Source organism: Petaurus breviceps, unplaced genomic scaffold, assembly GCF_028583685.1.
Source record: "Petaurus breviceps papuanus isolate PSGF00001 unplaced genomic scaffold, PetGlider_PUasm1.0 90760, whole genome shotgun sequence".
In the NCBI taxonomy this organism is placed as follows: Eukaryota; Metazoa; Chordata; class Mammalia; order Diprotodontia; family Petauridae; genus Petaurus; species Petaurus breviceps.
The window spans coordinates 1,247,570-1,258,783 of record NW_027187338.1 but is presented as its reverse complement, the minus strand read 5'-3'; the positions used below and the strand labels follow the sequence as shown (position 1 = coordinate 1,258,783).

Sequence of the window (11,214 nt, the reverse complement as noted above, 5' to 3'; positions counted from 1 at the left end):
TCTCTCTCTCTCTCTCTCTCTCTGTCTCTCTCTCTCTGTCTCTCTCCTTCAGAAACTCTTTTCTCCTGTCCCAAATCCTAGAGCAGACTCTTGCCTTCTTAGTAGCATTTGAAATTCAATTTAACTCTCTTGATCCCCATTCAGGCTATGGTCCCCAATTTCAGAATGAATTTTCTGTGCAGGGCTTCTGCTTGCCCATCTTGAAATAACTGGTTCTTGTACTCACATAGTTTTTTTTTTCCTTCCAAAGTGAACATTGATCTTATCCTGGATACTTGGCTTACCGTGGTGAGTCACTGCATTGTACTGGTTTTGTTGGTTTTTTTTTTTTTTGTTGTTTTTTTGCAATGTGATACTATGATGAGAACAGAGCTCATGGCCATTTTTCATCCAGAACAAAAAGATCTTCAAGGATTTAGGGGTGCAGAATTGGAATACACCCCAAGAGCCTGGCTCTAAGGCCAGGAACCTGAAAGTCATTGTGTCTAATAAGAAGAGCTGGGAGATCAGTTCCAAGGAAGTTTGATCTTCTAGGGTGTTGGTGACAAAGGAACCTCACCGATACTGTGCTCCATGCCCTCAGCACAGCCATTAGGTCCAGGAGCAAGCTCGTTATATCCTCCATGTTTGCTGGGGAATGCTCTCTGGGGAAAACTGCAGCTGTTTGCAGCTCCCATATCAAGCAGGGCTGCTGTCTGTGGTGGCAGAGCAGAGCACAGCAGAGCAGAGAAGAGAAGATTGGCTGCTAGTGTGAGTGACTGGGTAAAAAGCAGTTTCGGGCTGGAGCATGGAGACTAGACTAGAGCTCAACTATATGAGCTCTTTGTCTGTCTGTCTGTCTTGTCTGGCTGTTTTACTGTAGCTCTGTCACTAGCTGCCTTTATCTCTTCTCTCTCTCTGTTCCTGTCTCAAGCTTTCTCAGTCTCTTTCTGTGCCTTTCTCTTCAACTCTCTCAGCCCCTCTGACCCGAGCTTGGACCAAGCAGGGACAGACCCCTCCTTTCCTTTTTTTTTCCCAAGAGAAAAGTGGGTAACTGCATCTCGGTATCTGCAGAAGTGGTGGGTGAAAGAGACCAACTCGCGAAGATGTGAATGGGAGGGGATTGTGAGGGGGGGGTGGTGGCGGAAGACAGACCTTCGACTTCATTCCTTTGCCTCAAGAGGATGCTCGGGAGACTTCTTTGCCTCGGGATTAGGGTTAACCCCCAAAGACAGTTGGGGGGTCTCCCTGGCTCCATTCCCTTCCCCTTCCCCCACTTGTTGTCTAGACTATCCCTGTGGGACAGGAAGGATGGGCTGGTGGGAAGAAGTCCCGCCGAGCCCTCCCCTCTGATTCCCCACTCCCTCTGAGCTCCCTCTGCCTTGGGACAATAAGTTGGTTTCAATGGGGCCCCGCGAGTTTGAAGGGATATAAAGCGAGTCTTTCACGGAGCTGCCTTTGGCAGCCGCGCAGTGGCTGGCGGCGGGAGCGGCCTGAAAAGCAGAAACGAGAAGGGGGCGAGGGGAGGGAGATAGGGGGAGGGGGAAAGGGGAGGACGAGAAAAGGGCGATTCCGGGGAGATTCGCAAGCCGTGGGTATAAATGGTCTCCCAGCTGTCAGATGAGCTCATTCAAAGAAGCCGGAACATCTTGGGGGTGGGGGGCGCGGGAGGGCTTCTGGATGAAACCGTAGTGGGTTAAATCCCTCTGGGGCTTGGGGTGATGGAGAAGAGGGACATTCTTAAGCTTTAGTCCTGGCCCCACCCATAGAGAAATCACAGAAACCCGGGAGGCTAGGGGTAGTATTGCTGGTCAATAGTCCCCTAGCTGCTGCCTAGGTGTCTGTAATCGAAGCCAAAGCCACCAAAACCTCCGCCCCATCCCTAGGAAGCCCCCCAGCCCTCCTTTTTTTCTTGCACATCTGGTTAACCCCAATTTCCCCCTGGTCTAGCTCCACTCAATTCCTCTTGGACTTGCTCTCCCCCGCCCCAGTCATCTAACTTCATCTCCCTATCTTCCACTCTTAGTCCCCCTCCTCTCTCTAATCTGGGTACCCCAGTTCCTTTCCTTATCTTCTTTGAACACCCCACCTGCCTCCTCCCTGCTCCCTCTCAGATACCCCAGTCCCTTCTCTTGCTCTCTCATTTGTTCTTCTGTCCCTCCTCCTCCAACTCTTTCCCCCCAGTGTTCAGCAATTGGCATAGACCTGGAAGAAGCCATCGTGACCGGGGAGAAGCCAAAAATTGGGGGGGGGGGCACAGCTAGAGACTGAGTAGAGAGGTGGGGGTGGGAATGGAAGGAGGGAGTCAAAATCTGCAGGCAGGGCTGCACTCAGTTCAGAGAAACTTGTTTTCCAGCCAGGTCCCCGATGGTGTGCTTGTTTGGGTCTTGGACTGGAGCCGTGTGTGTGTGTGTGTGTGTGTGTGTGTGTGTGTGTGTGTGTACACGCGCGCGCAGGCCTGTAAATGTGCCGACGGGGGAAGGGGGCATTTAATTTTAAGGGTAAATTGTGCAAATTTCCCGGGTAACTTTCCAATACTGGCCGCCACCACCCCTGGCCCCACTAGAAAAGCACAGAAAATGCCTGCACTTTGTGGAGGCTGGGGAGGAGACAAGCAAGCTTTCCTTGAGTACACCACCAGTGTGGGTGTCTGCCCCCTACTCCAGGCCCCTCTGCAGAGAGTATGGGAGAAAGGGGAGAGAAAAGGTGGACAGACTCAGTCTTTGCCACAGCCCCCTGCCCTCTCCCCTTCCGTCCCCCTCCCGACACCACCTTTCAGAGAAGGGACTTGTATGAGCATCCCTTCCTGTAGATAACCTCCTAGGTCCGAGGGATAAGTTCAAGTCACCTCAGCCCCGATGTCTTACAGACCTAGACGCAGTCCTTTCCCCGCTCCCTCCCCAACGTCCACCCCCCCCCCATCTCCATCCAGACTGGGGGAGAGTATGATGATTTCTTTCCCAGACAGCATTTGTAATCATTAGTGTGCGTGAGTGTATCTATGTGTAAATGTGTGACTATGTACCTAAATGCGAGTGTGAATGTGAATGAGTGTGACTGTGCAAATGTGAGTATAGATGAGTGTGTGAATGAGTGCATAGGTGAGTGTGTCAATGTGTGTGCGCGTGTGAATATGAGTGAGGGCGAGTGTGTATATGTGCGCTTGCGTTTATCACACGATTTAAGAAATGGAAATTGTCCTCTATGGGGGGGGGCGGGGGGGGGAGGATGAACTTGAGAAGAAACCAGTCCATTTTAAAACAAATACGAATAAACAACCCTTAAGACGTAATTTGTGGTTTATTGTGTGTGTTGGGGGCGGGGGGAGGGGGTAGCGGCGCTGATAAGGTGGGAAAGCCCTATTGCAGTTTTCCCCTCTTCCAGCCTGGTCCCCTCCGATGCTCCCCCTCCCAGAGTGGGGAAGTGGAAGGTGGGTGGGGGGCGAAGCAGGCTCAGCGAGTGATTAATCCCCGGGATAATAAAACTCCCCTTTCCCCAGGGACCCTCCGCCGCTGATCCTGCAAAGCTCGATTGGAGAGAGTCATTTTCAGAGCGGAGCCCTCCTCTCCCCGAGCCAGCGGAGACTTGGTTCATTCCAGCCGCAGCAGCTCAGGGCTTCCACGTATTAGGGATTTTTCCGAGCAGAAAAAAAGCTCTCTCCTGACCTCCTTTCTCCTCCTCCGCCCGGTCGGAGCCTCAGCCTTCCTTAGCCGAGCCCGACCCGGCCATGAAGCCCTCGTCGGGATGGGAGCCCAGGGGCTGCGGCGGCCCCGAACCGAGTGTGCGAAGCGAATCCACGATGAGGGCTCCCGTGCGGGCTGGAGGGAGCCGCCTGCTGCTCCTATGCTGGGGGCTGTTGACCGCCTCAGCCACCGGTAAGTGCCAGCCCAGCCCCGGGCTTCGAGCTCCGCTGCGCTCCCAGCCGCGGCGCGCCGCACCTCTCCGCGCCGCGCCGCCCCGGGCAGCCAGCCCCGGCCCCGGCCCCGGCCCCAGACCCAGCCCCTGCTTCGAAAGCTCAGCGTAGCCACCAAACCTGGACAGCGTGCGAGGCGCACCCGAGACCTGGCTTCGGTGCCCGCCGCCCGCCGCCTCCCGGGGTTTCTCCCTGGATAAACTTTACCGGATCTCCCGGCCCCTCCGGGCCTCAGCCGGGGGAAATGCCCCTCGCCAACACCGGCCCCCTTCCTCCCGGGGTTATTTTCACCACCCCTTTCCCCTGGAGGACCTGCTTTGCAAAACAAAACAAAACACATAAATGTCTCTGGGCTTGGGCACTCTGGGAAAGCCAGGATGGGGGCCAACCCCGTGGATACCGGGCTCTACCTGGCTCTTTCCCGCCCCACCCCCCTAGCCGGTTTCTCGGGAGCCTGACGAGCGCCCGGAGCGGGCTGAGCTCCCCGGAGCCGGCAGGAGGCATTTGCCGGCCACCTTCCCCGACGCCCTGGCCTCCTGGCCCTGCCTGGCGGGGGTCTGGGAAGCAACCCAGCATGTTAAATAAACTTCCTCTCCACGGCACGGCCCCGGGAAGGAGCCTCCTCCCATTCGCTCCCTCTTTTCCATTCCCTTACCCCGGTACCCCCAGAGCCCTGCAGGTGCCTTCGGGGACTGCGAACAGTCTGGGGGCGCGGTGGAGGGAGGGGGCAGTGAAGACTTTATCCTTGGGTCTACAGCCTGGGGAAGGAGAGGAGGTGACTGCTGGGGCGATGCCCTGCTCTCTCCTGGGCTGCCAGGCTGGCGCTGGGGCGTCGGGGGAGAAGCGGCTTAGCCCGCGCCTCGCCTTCCCCTCCCCCAGCGCGGAGCTCTCCCCCTCAAAGTGCCCTTTCTCACTGCCTGCAGCAAATGCTCTTTCTGCAGCGGCAGCACCAGCAGCTGTGAAGGGACTTTGTTTCAGGCTCAATCTGGCGAGGGAGGGGACTGGGGTGAAGGGAGATTGGGGAGGAAAAGGGGAGGGGAGTCCGTTGGTGTCCCCAAACTTTGTCCGTAGCGGAGATGCCAACCTGATATCCTTATATTAGGCATCTCTCTTCGAAGAGAGTGGAGCGCACTGACCAGCACCAACACTTAGGTTAGAGACACTGAACAGATTTAGCACCCCCCCCCCAATATCTAAGTCTAGAGACATCGTTCTGAACTCTAGCTGGAAACCCCTGATTTTCCTGGGCCAGATCAGAGCGTTTTCCTGCAGCACCATTTCCGTTCCCCTGGGGCTAACTGGACGCCTTCCCTAGGGATTAGTGAGAAATTCCTTAGCTGAAACACTGAGTCTAGGGACTTGGACTTCTCTGGGGCAGCTGAACCATTTCAGATTCCTGTCAGATTCCTCCATACTCTGGTTTCTTCTGCGAGTATTAGTTTTCTTCCTGGGCTTCTCTTTCCAACGAGTTTTCCCAACTTAACAAAGCCAAGTAGCCTCCTCCCAGCTCCAATCCCAGCCCCGCCCAGAGCTGGCTAGCTCTTTTCCCGCAGAGGCACAAGGAGTTCTCTCCCCTGATAGTTGTCCCTACATTCTCCTGTTTCTGACAGTGGCCATCTAGCTTAAATAATGACTTCCCTCCTCTGCTGCCAGCTGGGAAGCAAGGATTTCTTCCCACGCAGGGGACAGGGGTCCCTCATGGCCTTGCCTCCCCAAACTCTCTCTCCCGAAGAATCTTGGTGAGAGAAAGGTCCTCAGAAAACCCAGGAGCAATGGTGCCTCTAGTGTCCTTAGTCCATTGAATCCTGCCGCCCATCACTGAGTAGGCTTTATCGGGAGGGGATGGGATGAAGAAGCTGATTGACCCAAGACACCCAAAGGGCCCAAGGGGAGAGAATCTCCTTCACTCTCATCCTTTACTGGTGGCCACTGGCTTTTCAGCTAGTACTTTGCCTAGGACTTTTTTTTTCTGAGATTCCAAGCAGTAATGACTCACCTTACCCAGAGAGCGGCACCAGAGTTGTATGTAACGCGGTGCCTGCCGGCTCTGGCTCCAGGAGCCGAGCTTCCCTCCCTGGTTACACACTCACAGTATATAAGCACATAAAGGGCTGCTTGCTGTTTCTGGACCAGTAGCCCAGGGGCACCCGCTTTTCCCTAGTTGGAACCGGGATCAGGTGGCTTCCAGCACTTTAGTGCTCTGTAGATGCTGAGACCCAACCTGCTCATTGCAGTTGCCAGATTAGCTCTCACTGCAATCACAGGGAGTGGTTCTGCAAGACCCTGATGGACTGTTTGAGAGATGCAGGGGCTAGAATTTTCTTTCCCTTGTATACAGGTCACACCCCTAGGGAGGGACAGTAAGGGGCAGATCCCCAGCAAAACTTTCCCTTGCCAAGTCCCTGGGGTATCATTTCTGTGGAGAATCATTGGCCGGCCAAAGACTGCTGCAGTCCTGGAAGTTCCGGTGGGGAGAATGACTTCTAAGGCCGATCCTCCGGTTTTTCTTTGTCTTTTCTCTTCAATCATTCCCCCACTGAGCTTTGAGATTTTTACCAGTTCAGTAAACAGTGCCCCTGAGATGAATTGGGTTGCTAATTGGTGCGTTGAGTTATAATGAGCAAATCACTTCAGGGAAATCGAGTCTCTTCATTTTGCCTAGTGAGTATTGGCTAACTTGAAAGTTTACCCAAGATCTAAAACCCTCCCTGTTCTCTCTCCCCAATTGGAATTTCCGAATACTCAAAGCTCAGCCCTTCACTGTGTGACCTTGGGTAAGTCCTTTCCCTTCCGCTGGGTCTCAATTTTTTTTTTCCATGTGTAGAGTGAGGAGGTCAAACTAAATTTGCTCTGGAGTCTCTTTAGCTCTGACATTCTGTTCTGTGTTTCTATAATGGGGAAAGGGGAAGGTTTTTGTTTCTTTACTTGTTTGTTTGTTTTTTTATTTCACAACCTCAGCCTGAGTCCTATTAATGATTCAATTTAACTATGATTTATACAGAACAAGTCTCCTCAATCTAGGTTGCCTGGTATCTCAAGTCATATGTAGCCCCATCTCCCTTTAGTCACATGATTGTAATCAGATTGACAAATCCTTGTGAAAAGAAACACTGATCTGGGTGGTGGAGATACAAATAGATGGAGTGATAGAAACTTGAAGAATTCCAGAGTCCTGGATTTTCTGACCTAGAAGGAGTCTCATAAGGTGTCTATCTAGTCTAATGGCCACCTAACAATGTCCCTGGCTATGCAAATCCTGCTTGAAACTCTTCCATAGTGAGGAACTCTCTCCTTAAAAAGGAAAAGGTTGTGATTGACTCAGGTCAGCTAGTGAATAAAGTAATTTTCTTGACCTCAGGAAAATCCATGTCAGAAGACCTGTATTCAAATCCAGTGTCAGACACTCACTAGCTCTGTGACCCTGGACAAATCACTTAACCTGACTACCTTGGTTCCCTCATCTATAAATTGGGATAATAACAACACTTAGCTGCCAAGGTTGTTATGAGGATAAAATTATATTTGTAAAGCACCTTGTAAACCTTAAAGCACAATATAAATGTGCTTTAGTATGGTATAAATATAAATAAAAGCTCACTTATTATTTGTGAGCTCTATTTAGTTAAATTCAGCAGGCATTTATTTACTGAGCGCCTACTTGGTGCAAATCACTGTGCTAGCCACCCTGGAAGAAAGACAAAAACAAAAACAGCCCCTCCTCATAAAGAGCCTACATTCTGCCAGAGGATGCAAAGTTAAAATCAGATTAATAAATTCTAAATAATTTGATGAGGGAGAAAGTAATATTAACATGGGAGATCATAAAGGGCTTCCTGTAGGAGGTAACACCTGAAATGAGCCTAGAAGGAATCTCAAACTTTTGATAGGTAGAGGTGACAAGGGAGTGTGTTCTAGGCATAGAGGAGAGTCTGGGAAGAATTAATTCTGATTTCCATATAGAATAAATTATAGATAATCAGAAATTAACTTTAAAAAAAATAACTCTCCAAGGATGCTATTCTAGGTAGGTCCCTGTAAGAAATGTATACATATTTAGGCAGAGAAGATGCTTAACCTGTGCAGTATATGGGATGAGATTGACAACCAGGCTTTTCCTACCTTTAACATTGGAGGTAGGGATGGGTGATACAGTGCATCAAGGACTGGACCAGGAATCAGAAAGATCTGAGTTCAAATTCCACTCCTGGCAATTACCACTGGGGGAAAAAAATCACTCAACCTCTTGGACCCTCAGGTTTCTTCTTTGTCAATTAGGAATATTGATATTCAGGGTAGCTCCTTGTTTGAAGAGTCAAAATGTGGTAATATATCACATGTTTTGAAAACTTAAAGCCCAACAAAAATGTCAGTTAAATAGTAGGTTATTTTAAAGGTTGTGCTCCCAATTGGGAGGAGGTGAAATGACAAACCAGGAAAGTTACTGGGTTAGGAGTCTCCAAAGCAAAGTTCTTAACCTGAGGTCAATGAACAATTTTCTTTTTTTTCTTTCTTTCTTTTTTTCTTTCTCCCTTCCTTCTTTTCTTTCTTTCTTTCTTTCTTTCTTTCTTTCTTTCTTTCTTTCTTTCCTTCCTTTCTTCCTTTCTTTCTCTCTCTTTCTTTCTTCTCCTCCTCCTTCTTCCTAACTGTATTTCAATATAATTGATTTCTTTTATAATCCAATTTATTTTATTGTTTGCATTTAAAAATATTATTCTAGAAAGTTCCATAGGCTTCACCAGATTACCCGATAAGTCCATGGCATAAAACAGCTTGAATTCTAACCCTTGCTCTAAAGCCTCCTAGAAAGCTTGAGTGCTGCCCCTATCTATGGCCTGCTTCTTCAGCTCCATGCTGGGTTTTGTGATTCCTACCTAGTCTTCACTTCGTTTCCATTACTTTTTATGAGAGGTGGTGATTGGTTGAGTCCATTTCAATTCAAATCAGTTAAATTCAGTTCAACAATCATTAAGCACCTGCTGTGTACAGGGTACTCTGCTAGATGCTGGGGAAGGTTTAGAAGGGGAATAAGACACCAATGAAAATAACAAATGCATAATTATTACATAAATGCATGAGAGGGGTGAAATCCTATGGGTGATCAGGGAATGAAAAATGGAGAAGGAGCATTGTATAACCTTTAAAGAATAGGAAAGAATTCAATAGGAAAAGATCAGGGAGGGAGGGCATTCCAGGAATAGGTAACAGTGTGAGCAAAGGTGTGGCATCAGGAAAGTGCCCAGGAGCAGAGATTAGTAAATCCACCTCAGTTGGAACCATACAGTAAGTAGAGGAGAGTTTATATAAGGAAAGGTAGGGTGATGTCTGGGTATTTAATCCCATGGACAAAGGGCATTCCAGGAATAGGTAACAGTGTGAGCAAAGCTGTGGAGAGGGGAAAGTTCTGAGGAACAGAAGTTAGTTCACTCCAACTGTAAGTTTAGAATGAGTAGAGAGGAATATGAGATAAGACTAGCAAGCTAAGGCTGAGCGAGGGCCTTTAAAACCATTTTTGTGCAGAGAAGTGATATGACCAGATCTGCTTACAACAGAGATGAGTGGAAGTTTTGTGAAGGTTGGATTGGAGTGGGGGGCAGAGAGGAAAGATGACAATGGGCAGTGCAAGGAGCCCTGGAGTTGGACTTAGAGGAACCGAGTTCTAGCCCCAGCTCTGTCATTTAGTAATTATATGACTTCAGGCAAATTATTCAGTCACTGGGTCAAATGAAGAGACTGGGTTAGCTTTTATCTAGCATCATAGCATTATAGATTTCAAGCTGGAAGGGACCTCATAAACCATCTAGTCTAACACCTTCATTTTACAAATGGGGAAGTTAAGCACCACACAGATGCAGTGATTTGACTAAGGTCATAAGTTAGTCGATGGCAGATCTGGGATTAAAACCCAGGTTCATTGCCAGGTGCTCCATCTCTAGAATTGGCACTCTCCCTGCCAACTTTAATATTCCTGCCATTTGTAATTCTATATTCCTGAATTCCTAGTGTGCAGGCTAGAAGACCTTTTAGGAGACTTGGTTTCATCCAGGTTAAAGGAATCTTCCTTTTGACAAAGAGGGGCCACTGCCATTAGATATCAGTTTACCTTCCTCTTTTCAACACACATATACACACACATTCACACACATCACTACAAGGACTTGTGTGTACTTCCAGTGTTACAAAGCCACCCACCCACAACCATAGACCTTAACCTGTAAAATGTAGAGTCTTAGAAAGTAATCTGTGGTTCAAAGAAATTAAGTGATTTGCTCTGGTATCAGAGGTAGGATTTGAACCCAGGTCTCCCCAAGTCCAAATCCAGTACTTTATCTGCTATGCCATATCTGCCATGACTCTCATACATGCCATTATGACATAAATACTATGAATTATGTTTTTTACACTACAGACTTTTGCTTTATGTAAATTTGCATTATACAAATTTGACTTTATGTCAATTCTGAAAGAAATCAACATTCCAAAAAGACACTTTAACTTTACTGTATAGTACTGTCCTCTAACTCTACGCCTGCCCTTGGCTCTTAAGCTAAACAAAATAAAAACAAACCTTAAAAAAACCCTCCAAGTGAAAGTAGAATGGTTAGAGAGACCACCACAATATGAGGGTGGGTGGGTGGGAATGACTTGGTACTTCAAGTGCCAAGAGAGGAGATCTTTGCCCCACTCCACCCACAAGTCCACATGTCCACCCCTGAGTCTGTCTTCCATCAGTCAGGGCTTGGGCATCGGTTTCTGACTTGATCTGGCCCTGCCCTCAAGGTGTCTGTCCTTTCTTGTCTTTATCAGTGTCCAGCCCCGACGTGTCTGTTTTCCCTCATGTGTTCTTTCCCAACCAGGGTGTTCCTCCTTCTGCTTTCACTCTTAGATCCCTGGTCCCCACATGTCTGACTGTGGTTCTCTTTCCTTTCTCTTTTCCTCCCACAGGTCCACAGGCAAATTGGAATTAAGTAAAAATTCCTTTACATACAGGCCTGCTGTCTACTTAGTAAAGCTATAACTGTCTGTATGTGTCTTATATAAAAAGGACAATATTGTTGGAACACTTCTCACGAACAGTTTTGTGCTAGAAATACAGAATTTAGAAAATTTTAAATCCCAGAATCTCTAAACTGAAGGAACCCTTAATGGGCATTGAAACCAACCCATTCTTGGTGCATGAATCCCTTCTTACAATGTATCCTACAAGTCATCATCCAGCCTCTCTGTTTGAAGACTTCCAATGGTTAAAAACTCTCTGTCTTACAAAGAAACCCATTCCTTTGTTGGTCAACCCTAATCACAAATTCTTTTGGCCCAGAAGTCTT

The 11,214-nt window shown here is 48.5% G+C and overlaps 1 protein-coding gene across 1 annotated transcript in view; it reads left to right on the top strand.

Moving 5' to 3' along the window:
• The first annotated feature begins 3,341 nt into the window (after nucleotides 1-3,341).
• CSMD2 (CUB and Sushi multiple domains 2) overlaps nucleotides 3,342-11,214 on the top strand; it is a 1,071,431-nt gene continuing 1,063,558 nt past the window's right edge. Inside the window, exon 1 of the mRNA XM_069067881.1 lies at nucleotides 3,342-3,854. Within this exon, the coding sequence (XP_068923982.1) occupies nucleotides 3,707-3,854 (148 nt within the window). The 5' untranslated portion in view covers nucleotides 3,342-3,706. The remainder of the gene's footprint in view (nucleotides 3,855-11,214) is intronic.